A 12141-nucleotide genomic window follows, 5' to 3' on the forward strand; every position below is an offset into this window, starting at 1 on the left:
CTTACGCCGTGTATCCTATTTCGCTTGTAAAGTGCTCAGACCGATGCTAACACCCCCACCCCGGCATCCCAGTCTATATCTATGCACAAGGGGTGTAACTCGAGGAGGTATCGACGCCCGAACGATGTTAAAACAACCGGCAGAGTTTCGTTACTCCGGTTTTTAGCAGCTGTGCCCATGGAGAGAATGCACGATTCCCCTTCTCTCTCTCTCTCTCTCTTTCTCGCTCTCGTTACATCCTATATGCGCGAGAATTCGCGCCGCGTGATCGATGAACGGAGCACGAGTAACGTGTTTTAGAAGGCGTTTGGCCTCAACGAAAAGCTCGGGGGATCTCGTTCCCGAAGGTGGATAAGATCAACCTTCGTTTACGAATGGTAACTGTGGGGTGGTTTCTGCGCCTGATAACGTCTTCTCATCCTTTTCCTGAAGGAAGCCACCCTCTTTCCCGCGTTCGCCTATACAGAGACAGACTCGTGTACGGATCAAAGTGCGCCAGATCAGGCCGCAAATCACCCATCGAGAGTTTCATTCAGAGAAATCGAAGGGAGACAAGAGTGACGCAACGACGTGCGGGCGAGTCACTTCGCGGCGCCGTTCGCCGTGAAAATCAACATTTTACGGGAATTCCCCTTCCAAAAGGCGAAAATATTCATGCCGTCGCAATCGCAACCGCATAATACGGTTTCCGTATGTACGATATGTACAGGCTGATTTGGTTAGTCACGTACTCTCGTACACGTCTTGAATGTATACTCCCGTGCGAGATACGCGGAGTTATTTGGAGTTGGGATGAAAATCCTCACGGAGAAAGATTCCGGACGTTGCTTAGGGGTTTCGACGAGTTCCACCGCTTTAAAGAACGCGCGACGCTCGGTTATCAATGATCGTAAGTGAAATCTTTTTCACCGACACGATCTCTCGATCAACCTTTGTGATTCCCGTGCGAGCCGGGAAATTTGCAACTGTGTGGAAATACCGCTGTATACTTCACAAACGTGACTATTACATGATATATAAAATATTCTCGAAGAGCGTGGCGTGCGCGCGCGCGCCAAATGGTCGTACGTGCCGAAGCGTGATTTCTTCGTGCAGATTTTCGCGTTCTCCACAGGTAGAAATGTCATTTTTCGCGTCAGCGGTACAGCGTGATGCCAAGCGGAGCGACGCGGAACGCGCGCGCGACACAACGCGCGGATAAATAAACGTCCGCTCGCGCGCTCGTTAAGCAAACGGAACGGATTGTCGTCGTTATTGCGATCGTTTCATCTCCATTAACGATGACACCTTTCCGGCATCACGGCGACGAGCGAACCCGGCGCGGTGCAAATACGCGCGGCCTTGCGCGAGGGCGAACGAGAGAGAACGATAGAAAGAAAGTAGGTCTCTGCCAGAGACGTCGCCATTGAGAGCGTTGTGTATTTTCGCTAACGGAGGAGAGTACTACGAGGGAGATTTACAATGACAATGCCGTACGCACACGTGCGGCCGAGAGTGCGCCGGAAAAATCGCGTTAAAGCAAATCCTTGCGAATTTTTCGGCAAATTTTTTACGAAGCACCTTTCGAATCTCCCTCTCTCTCTCTCTCTCTCTCTCTCTGTCACTCTCTCTTCCTTGTAGTGACGTAAACGGATGCATTTGAACTGTCCTCTCCATTTTCCTACCTTTACCTGTGACACTCGAGACGAGTCGAGGTATTTTGAATAGCACGAGCTTTTTAAAAAATCAAGAAGATGCGCTTAAGAAGTATTGCCGCGACAAAACGTTTGCGAGTAGTAGAGACGATTATATGTACAGAGTCTGAGTGGATTGGACTCAAAGAACGAAGGAGTTTCTTTTTCACATGATGGCACTCCTCAATCACTTCTTGCTTCTCGCGGACTTCCTCTCGCTTTTCTGCTATCACTTCTCACCCGGGATGCTATCATTGTAGTTTTTACGACGTCTCTCTCTCTCTCTCTCTCTCGCTCGCTTGTATTGTAAAAACGCCCGCGAACTTTCTCCCCACGGAGGATGTAGATTCTCTACGGCTCGTATTTTTCTTACATGACTTGAAAATATTTCGCTTCGACCAATTATTCAAGTATCCTGAGAACGTCCGCGCGCTCCATCAGATACTACGAGCGAATCCTATTTATCCAGCGGAGATAATTTCGACGCGAGCGAATCCTTCTAATCGGGCTGCTTCTAAAGGATCTGTATCTAAAACTACGAGGAGAGAGATAAATTAACCGTATGCAAAGCGCGAGTCCGTTTTAATCACCAGCCGTGCGCGGCGGGTCGGATCGTTGTTTCCGCACGCAAATTGCCGCCTTTTCCCCGACGATACGATGTTCCTGGTAGCGCGCTCGTCTTCCGAGCGCACGGAAAGACCGATGAACAATCGCTGCAGTGTACTACCGCGACCGCACGATTTTCCGCGCCCTAACTTCGTCCCTCGACTCGCAGACAGAGGGAAAAATCCAAGCCCGTGCTCGCGGCACGGCAGTATAGCATACATACGGGAGTTTACATAGTTCGTACCACCTGGTAGATACATCGCTGCTCGGGTAAACGACGGAGCGGAGAGAAGGAAAGATGGGCGAGGGGCAGAGAGGGGAGGAAAGAAAGAGAGATAAAGAGGTGAATCGCGTGGTGGTTGTGATAGTAGCGGCCCCGGTTGGGAAGACGAAGGCGGAAGACGAAAGAGGCGGGGGCGGCGGGTGGATAGAAGAAGAGGGGCGGCAAAAGAGCCGCGGTAGGGGGCGACGGTGGCTCGAAGCGAGTGGGGTCGAAGCTGTGGCTGAAGGAGGGAATGACCCCGCGTACCGGGGTCAACCGTTGCACTATGCTCCCCGTGTCTCATAGTCATGGACGAACACTCGCTCGCGCGAGCTTTGATATACGGACGCGCGCTGTGTACACACGGGCCTGGAAGAGACCACCTGAGCACACCTGAGTCAGGTGGTGCTGCCTGCCTGCCTGTCGCGTCGCGTCCGTATGCGCGCTGTCGTCGACTCGCGCACGAGCTGGCAATATTTATGAATACACGCGGGATGAAGATGGCGAGACGACACTGCACATTATTTCTTGTTATTGTCAGCCGATATATTTTTAGAATTCCTGGTCCCTCCCAGCAGACACCGCGTCAGCCATTTCCATCCCGGACACTCGCCGAGACGCGAAATGCGAAGAGGAGAAAAAGATTGTGCGATTCGGATGTATGTGTGTGTATGTTCGGGGAGAAGATATTTCCATCTAGATCTCTACGAGTGAACAATGTATGTTAAAGCTTGGCGGTATGTAACTCCAAGCAAGATACATGGAGGTATCGCGCTGCACTGCACCCGTCTAGTTTTAGACCCGCCAGAAATATGTACTGAGCACGGCGGGAAAGTGTCTGGAATCGCACGTACGTCCATTTGCGCCGGAAAAAGAGTGTCGAGGTATCGGTTTCTATTAAAATTGTCTGCACATTACCGAGATAAATCTTGAAAAGTGTCCCCGTTTGAATCGCGTCACATGAAAAGGACAATTCTTCAGTACTGTTAAACGCTAATATATTCGAAATAACGCGCGATACACGTTTAGTAAAAGAGAAAGTTCATTGGCCGCTGGACCAGAAATATCGATATTACGGACCATTCGCAGCGAATAAGCGAGAACGATTTTGGCGTCTGGCTGTCTGGAAATACACCGAGGACGATACGTATAAAAGCGCACGAAAAATTTGTACGTATCTCCCTCGGCTGGTGCTCCCGTAAGCACTGGATTACGTCGCTACGTCAAGTCGGATTCTAGTATCGCGCGGGCGGGCGGGCGGACGGGCGCGCGGCTATTCACGGAACAGTGAGCTTCGCTTCTGAAATCGCTTTATGCGCGATCATATTTCTTAGCCGGCCACATCTATATTTTCCGCCTAGAACAGGAGATATCCGTGGCCGGTATTAAGTTATGATGGAACCGTCCTGCATCCATCATAAAATCAAGTTACAGTCGCCTGGGAATACTATCGCGACGTTTCGATATCGATTCCGGCCGCGTACGTCCCCGCATGCAGCGCGAGACGCGCAAGACGCTGCATAAATCACGCTAAGTCGATAATCAAGCCGTGTTCGCCGGCGAGACAATGGGAAAGAGATGCGTGCGATAACGATAAAAGCGGCCGATCGATCCGTCGCGCGTCACCTCGTCACGCGTATCACACCGCCGGCGTCATAAGGCTAGATTATAATTCAGCACGGCGCGTTGTAATTTCTCCACGGTACCGGGGGCTGGGAATTAAGTGCATCGGACGCGGGAGACACGGTCGGCGCACCCGGTGCGAATAACAGCGAGGAAAACGAGACATTTTTCGCAATACTTAGATGCCGGCCGTAGCGCGCCAGCGCGAACTACCGTCCCCTATTAACGCAATTAGCGATTTCATTACCGCTAATTACATCACGCGTCTAGCGTTTCGCTTAATTCGTCCCGCACGCGTCCATCACACAGTGGCGCAACAATGATTGATACCGACCTCCTATGAGAGCTCCCGCGACCTGCCTTTCTATTTTCTCTCTCTCTCTCTCTCTCTCTCTCCTCACGCAAATCCGGAAAAGACCTGAAAATCCTCTTTGAAGTTTCCAACGGGAAGGAGTTTTTATCTCCGACGGAAAGCTCGTAAAGAAGTCGGAACGGTTTCGAGGCAGCCGCCACTCTTTTTTTGTACGGTACTTTAATAGCGCTATATCGCTCATTTTGTTACTTCGAATCTTTTAACGGCATATCTCGTACGAGAGGTGTGACGCGTTAATTGCGCTCTCAGGCACGACGACTTGTTTAACTCGCCTCCTCCTTTAAACGGACGTAATCTCCGATAATTATTTAAAAATATAAAACTCTACATTCACGAGAGGACGGAAGTCAAGGCTCAGGTTGCTTCGTGAAATCCACGAGGTCCACGATTATGAATCAGCTGAGGGGCAAATATTCGTTTCATTGATCTCAACAGCTATATATATATCCGTCGTGTAATTCAATAAACTACAAGTTTGAAGAGGAACTTCATGGGGAGACTCACCCGTTACGCTGAGCAGCGACATGGTCGGAGGGTTCTCAGTTGGTCGGCTTAATTTCTCGAATTGTCCTCAATCGGTCGATGGGGCACTCGACGTGGCATGCAGATCCGTATGAAGACGATGTGGCCTCACGGTGAAACACGTCGGTTCGGAGATACACTCCCTCCCTCTCTCTCTCTCTCTCTCGTATACAAGGTTCGTACAGGCTCCTACCCCCTGTATTCCCACACTAATAGTCCTTTCTTTTTCTCCTTTTACTCCTCTTCTATCTTGTAATCACGCTTGAGGGAAAGACGCTTTCCCAGAGCGTCGAATAAATAACAATATCTCTCTTTCTCCCCCTTCCCTTATTCTATCTCTCCACCTCTTTATTTTTACTCTTTATTTTCACTGTGCGCCTCTATCACGTACAATATACGAACGCGAGATACGTATATGCATGCATGCGCGTATAGATATATTATAGATAGATATATACGTGTGTACACGCGTGAATGCGATGTGTGTATGTGCGCGAGCGCGTGTGTGCACGTTACGTGTCGAGTGGTCGCGACGCACGCGGTTTACGCGAATTGCAAGCTCGCGGGGTAAGCTCGACTCGTGCGACCGACGTCTCCTCTCTGTTTCTCCTCTTCTCTTTTTTTTTTCTACTTCTTCACAAAAACTCTGTTTACAGTCTGTCACCGGTTGACCGCGGCCGCGACGGAGCGTCCGTACCTTATCGCCACACGGCTTATCTGAATCGGCCGATATACCTTCGCGCTCCTCTCTCACCCCCTCGACTCACCCGCCGCCCACCCTCTCCGTATGTACACTGGCCGCTGACCGTACGTGACACGAGTTCCTATGTGCTCTCTCTCTCTGTCTCTCTTTCTCATACACCGCGTTCCCCTCTATACCGGCGCGCGCGATGACGATCGATCGTAGAAATGACTGTGTTACACGTTATTACCACCGATTGACCCGCTATCGGCAGCCGTAACTGTACCGCGAAGAGTCTCTCTTCTTCTTTCCTTCCTTCTCGCCCGCCCGCCCGGCGGATTGCACGTTCGTCCGCCGCGTTAATCGTCACACTGTATCATCGCGTAGCGAGGCTCTTGGTCACGCGCAACAACGCAGTCTATCCCGGCGGTTGAGAAGGCGGCCGATCACGGCTGCTGCCTCGTTCGCGTCCTCCTCGTCGTCTCGCCGCTGACTCGGAGATGCTCGCGCTATCGGGTCGTCCTCGTGGTCGTCGACGAGCAACGTGCGGTCCGACGTTACAGCGATATCACCGGCGCGACGCTGGCAATAATAATACGCGACTGTGCAGCTGCTGCCGGTGGTCCACTGCGGCCTGGTGCCTACGAAGGTGACGGTGTTGTTGCTGCTGTCGATTCTGCCGCTGTCGTGTGCTGAGCGCGTACGGCCGCAAAGAGACAACATCGCCGTAGTCAGGTCGCTACGGGTCACCGCCGATCGCCGTTGTCCACCGTTGTGGTAAGTTCGGCCGAGCGTCTCTCGCTCGAGGAGAAGCGCCCACCTTGCCGCCACCGCCGTCGCCGTGCCTCTCGTTATTATCATAGTAGCGAGGGCTGCGATGGACGTGCCGAGTCTCGCCGCGCGTCTCTCGTGCTCGTCAGAGGAACGTGCACCAACAACGCCAGGCACGTCGTCGCCGTCGTCCCGAGGCGCGACCGGTCATCTCACCGACGGTGCCGTGAAAGAATTACCGGGACGAAAAAGCGTAGAGAGACAGAGAGACGACGGGAGGTTAGGGGAGGGAGCGAACGAGAGAAAAAAGAGGCAACAACGATGGTGGTGCAAACGGACGAATTTGGAGCGAAAGCTGGACGGAGAGAAGAGGGAGAGGGAGGAGAAGAAGGGAACGAAGGGACGGAGGAGAGCGGAAGAGGCACGCGGCGTCGCGAGAACTCTTGGAGAATATCACGTACCGGACACACTATCTCTTTCTCTCCCTCTCCTCCTCTCTCTTTCTCTCTCTCACTCTCCCTCTCTCTCTCCCTTTCTCTCCGGGCACCGCTCGCCGCTGCTTCTCACGTCGCTTTCGCGTCGACCGCGGCCGACGCGTAACCCGCACGCTGCTCGCCTTCACCACCCCGTGCGGGAGCAGTCGGCGTTACCGGAAGGAAGCAAGGACCCGTGTCTCACGCACGTAGGAACACGGTGCCGCGGTCGCGTGCGATGCGTCCGATCTGCCGCCGCGTTAATATGCTGGAACGTTGTTGCGAACGTACGCGGACTGCTCGACGTCGAGCACTGTGCGAACGGAGACGCCTCCGACACGCCGCCGCCATTTTGCTACGTCAAAGGGGTGAAATAGCGCCGGCGCCGTGAAAGCCGGCCAGATACGAGCGACGTCGGAGCCGCCCGATCGTTCCGGCGAGACCGCCGAGAGAACCCCGAGCCACCCTCCCTTCTCGAGCCACCCTCGCCGCCGGTCTACCCCTCTGTGGCCGACGAGCGAGTGCGCGAGCGAGCGAGCTACCTTTTTCGCGTTCGCCTTCCGGGGTGCAACGTCTTCGGAAATCGTTGCGCGATCACCCGGGCTTTCGAGGGGGTGCCGCGCATCCGCCTGCGATTTGCCCTACGGTGTCTCGTTCTCGCTTCTTGAATTCCTCCACACCCGAGATGGGATTTTGTCTCGCGAATCTCTTCGCGTCCCGTCGTTCTCAGCCGTGATATGTACGACGTCGAGAATTGAATCTACCGTAATTACGGCGATTTCGATCCCTGCGGGCCGCATCTCTCCCCCGTAAGGTTGAGTGATCCCAATTAGCGATGCTGCCGAGTCTTTACCCGAGTTTCCGGAGCGAATGCACTTGGCGATTACGTCGGCACTCGATTCTCGCGCAACGAGAAAGTGGGAGAAAATTAGTCCCGCTGTAGGTGTAGCGATGCCTAATCCCGATAACAGTCGCCCATACCAGTCATCCGTGATTACTTTACGAGGCGATGGCGATCTCCAGTTGCTTGGAGTAAACGCTATCCCGACCGATTATCACGAAAGGTTGTAAAAAGAGAGACTGAAACCGTTGCGTGCCAGTGCGATTCGATTTATACGCGGAAACGAACGAACAAGCTGGCGAACGAGAAGTCGCCGGGTCGATTCTGCACACGTGGGAGAATCATTTTGTTTCTCATTAATACGCCCGGCTACCGCGAAATAAGCAATACACATCCGCAATAATGTCCCGCGCCCGATATTATGTGTCACAAGATATTCCGGTCATTCGTATTTCAGACGGAAAATTGGTTCATTAGGATGTCCGTGTAAACCGTTTTCTCGTTAGCGTGAGAAAGAGTCGTAATGCGGGGGTTGAACGGCTTGTGGGACACGCAATGTCTGGTATTCGAAGTCTATCCGTAAATGCCGGTCGTGGAACGGCGTTACGCCCGCGATCGCATCGGCGAGATAAGAAATTTGCACGTTGTCATAAAGATACTCGATCTTTAATTAATTTCGCAGCCAACTGCACCCTCCGCCTCGGTGCAGATTCACCGTTATGCGACGAACAACGGTAACGCGAACGCCGCGCTGTTAGCAAGTAGTTACGTCGCGTTTTAATAAGTAGTAAATCCTGTTGACGCGCATGACGCGTAAACGGCGAGTCGTATCGCCGACCCGCACTACTGAGGGAACGGAGCGAAATTCGTTCCACGATTTCGGGACGAGAGATTCGCGTATGTGTCGCGCACACAAGGCAAAAAGTGAGTCAGAGACACGAGTTCTTTTTTCGCGTGTACCCCCCGTTCACGGATTCGGAGATCGAAAAGGCTATCCACGAAAATAATACCCTGAAGACTATTCATTCCTTGGTCGACATTTCTTATTCAGGTCAAAAATCACCAAAAGAGAAAAATATCTGACTCGAGGAGTGTCTCCGACGAAAATTTCACGACACTGAAAGCGCATCGCGTAGTTGTACGTAATTTCTGTAACTTTTTAAAAAGTGTCTCTGAACAGAAATGTCTAACTTGAAGAGAAAGAAGTAGAGACACGGTCATGATATGTCTTCTTACGAATGCCCAGTTCTATATCCCAAGTTATTCAAGAGGTCAAGAGAGAGAGAAAGAAAGAGAGAGAGAGAAAGGAAGAAAAAAAAGAGAGAAGAGTTTGATGTCTCTTTTTGTGAGAAACCGTGTTTTTCGAGTCTCAAACGAATCTCGCTGTCGCGTGAAGAGACCGCCGAGCAATTAACTCTCGCTCTCTCTCTCTTTCGCGCGCGCGCTTACTTAATGCAATTGGACACACGTGCGCCGATGATCGCGCGAGACCCCACGACGAAAAGTTCGTCCGGCACCGCCGTCTGGTATTTGGATGTAACCGGCTGGTCGACGAAGAAAACGACGTCGGTTCGATGTAGGGCGATTTCATTGGGCCGGGGTTATAAATAGACTTTCATGCTCCATAGTTATCAATAAGAGATGCGCCGTGCACGGTAGCACAGCGACTGTTCTCTCTTCAGACATCAAGGCGCGCCGCTGTCATACATCGACGTAAGCTTTTTATTCCGCGCCGGCAACGCAAACAATGGCTGTCGTGTCGTAAATAATAAGTGCCCGCGGCTTTCGGTGGGAGGGTGGAGTGAGCTTCGCTTTGAAAAATGCCGAAACCGGGCCGGCCGGAGAAACATCATGTTGCACGATGCATTACGCGAGACAATATCCGCGCGTCTATGCCGCGCGCAGGTACTAACGCCTTCGTCGATAATGATTACCGCACGTGTCCGCTCGCTTCACTCGGGTTATAGTCTTTATATATAGTTGCGATGCAATGTATTAAACGCGGGGGGCGTCGCGGCTGCCACTTTTACGCGTCGCGTGATAGCGCGGCCAGCGGTATGTAAATACTGCTGTTGGTATTACTCTAGCCGGAACTTCATGCCGTTAAATCCATCGACGTTTCCGGTGCTCCACTGTCATTCCCCCGTATATAATATTATACACTACGAAATTTCAGTCGCAACTTGCGCGATCGCCGGTATATAGCCCCCGGCGAAATTGAATTGCGAGCCTGTTGAACGGCGACGATTATATTACGATGCATTCGTAATCGGTACATAACTGCTATAGCCGCGCAGGGATCGCGTAGACAGGACGACGAACGACGGGAGGAAACGGAGGAGCGCGGGGACGGGAACTTTTCACGGCGAAGACAAAAAGACCGGGGAGGAGGGAGAGGAGAAAAAGCAGTCTCGCAGTATCCGCTTCGAAAACATTTTAACTCGCGGAATTGCGGACTTGCGCACGCGTTTCAAATATTGCCGACTCGACTCCCGTTCGCGGTCGTGAAAAGGAATGACAGAAGGAGGAAACGCGAAGAGAGGACGATGGGGGAAGGGGGTTAGGGAGAAAGAGCGTGAGGGAGTTTCGAGACCGCGTACAATGCATAAAAGTAAACGTGTGGGGCGTGAATATACGCGAAGTGTGATATTCACGATATGTATGCACGAATGGTCACAACTCAGCACGTATACGAAACATTTATCAGACTGTTGTACGTGGCATTTACTAGTCCATGCGTTTTCCAGATATCGTCGTGGCGACCGTTCTCGCGAAATCGATACAATTATTTGCGATAGAATTCGATTTGCGTCACAGGTTACTAGCGCTGCGAAAGCGCCATTACTCAATTAACGGCTAATCGAGGAGTTTTACGAAACGATTCATAAACTCCAATTTTCTCGGGAAGTTATTTCAGTTTCACCGAACCCGGTTTTTTCAACGTCCGGCTATCTACGTATATATATCTCGATTAGCTAAATCTCATTAGATCTCGAAAGGTTGAAGCTGCCTGTGGTGAATTTGCGACCCGAGGAGCACCGCTGCGAACGCTTTTCGCGACGATCGACAGCGCGACGAATTATATTATCGCTCGAGCGCGTTGACGTTGGGAAACGCGATCGACACTCGCGTTCATCGTGGCCGATTACATCTGAATCGTGCAACAATACGCGTTCTTACGCGAACGATTGACCGGTGCGAGATGCGCCGCTGGTTGTAGCCGTATTGATCAGCCGCCACGTTCGCTACTTCCGTTAATGCAGACACACCGAGAGAACGCCGATACCGAAATTCTCTGTGTTACACATGGACCATTAATACTAGACGTATGGCATTCCATTACTATATTCCGAGATACCTATCCCGGCGACATCGAAGGCAATCGTAGCGTTATGACATCCATTCGTCATCGATCACCGTTGAATTGACCGGCCACGTGCCGACAATTCGGACTTTATTCGGTGACGACAAAACCGTGAAGATTTTTTGAGGAGAGAGAGAGAGAGAGAGATAGGTAGATGGATTGTTTATTAATAATATGCATAAAGCAAAGAGAGAGAGAGAGAGAGATATGGACCTGTGTTTACATTTGTGTTATTTAGACGTGTCATCCATATAAATGAATTAATATACTATATGCGATGTATACATGAGAGGATATATAGGCGCGTATGTGTATGTGTATTTTGTGTAAGTGAGTCTTTGACAAGTATTAATATTAACGTGCTGTGTTCGTATAAATTCAGAAGGACCATAAATTTTGCATCGTTCCATTATTATGCTGTTCGTGCAATAACTGATCACTGGCGATGTACATTTGACCATTTCTACCCTCTGCCTCTTCGTTAGATAAGCGTCTACACGTTTTAATTGTAACGTGTATCGTCCGTAGATGCGTTTGCGAAAGCATTTACTAACGAGACATATATATTCGCACATTGCGGCATCGATTTGCGCTCAGGATCGCGTATCCTGACGTTCGGGGATATGTATGTATATATATACGTTTGTATGTATATATGCGTCTATGTACGTTTGTATGTATGTATGTATGTATATATGCGTGCATACATACATGCATCACCAGCACAATGAATTCCCTTCTGTCGATATTGCTCTTAACCTATAGTTGACCGGCTATCGCCCGCGCCTCGGGCCGATTGCTTTTTAAAAAATGCACGAGCCCGCCGAACGGTTCGATGCCGTAAACGGGCCAAATGGAAAATAACGCGAACATGATACGAGCTGCCATGTGCGCTTTTCGCCAAGCTAATTTTTTCAGATTGCGAAAGCGCTTGCTCGAGCTTTATCGGAT

The 12141-nt window shown here is 51.1% G+C and overlaps 2 protein-coding genes across 2 annotated transcripts in view; both read right to left on the reverse strand.

Moving 5' to 3' along the window:
- Positions 1–6127, reverse strand: part of LOC106745120 — a 60698-nt gene extending 54571 nt beyond the window's left edge. Inside the window, exon 1 of the mRNA XM_014620405.1 lies at positions 5042–6127. Coding sequence (XP_014475891.1) covers positions 5042–5063 — 22 coding nt within the window. The 5' untranslated portion in view covers positions 5064–6127. The remainder of the gene's footprint in view (positions 1–5041) is intronic.
- An 8-nt stretch (positions 6128–6135) lies between these two features.
- Positions 6136–7324, reverse strand: LOC106745136. The gene has a single exon (XM_014620439.1). It carries the CDS (start codon positions 6600–6602, stop codon positions 6141–6143), a length of 462 nt encoding a protein of 153 aa, XP_014475925.1. The 5' UTR covers positions 6603–7324; the 3' UTR covers positions 6136–6140.
- Positions 7325–12141: the final 4817 nt, after the last annotated feature.

Source organism: Dinoponera quadriceps, unplaced genomic scaffold (genome assembly GCF_001313825.1).
Source record: "Dinoponera quadriceps isolate SergipeBrazil2010 unplaced genomic scaffold, ASM131382v1 scaffold1425, whole genome shotgun sequence".
Taxonomy (NCBI): domain Eukaryota; kingdom Metazoa; phylum Arthropoda; class Insecta; order Hymenoptera; family Formicidae; genus Dinoponera; species Dinoponera quadriceps.

Coding starts and splice junctions, on each gene's coding strand:
- LOC106745136 (XM_014620439.1), bottom strand. CDS start 6,602: ATGATAATAACGAGAGGCACGGCGACGGCGGTGGCGGCAAGGTGGGCG.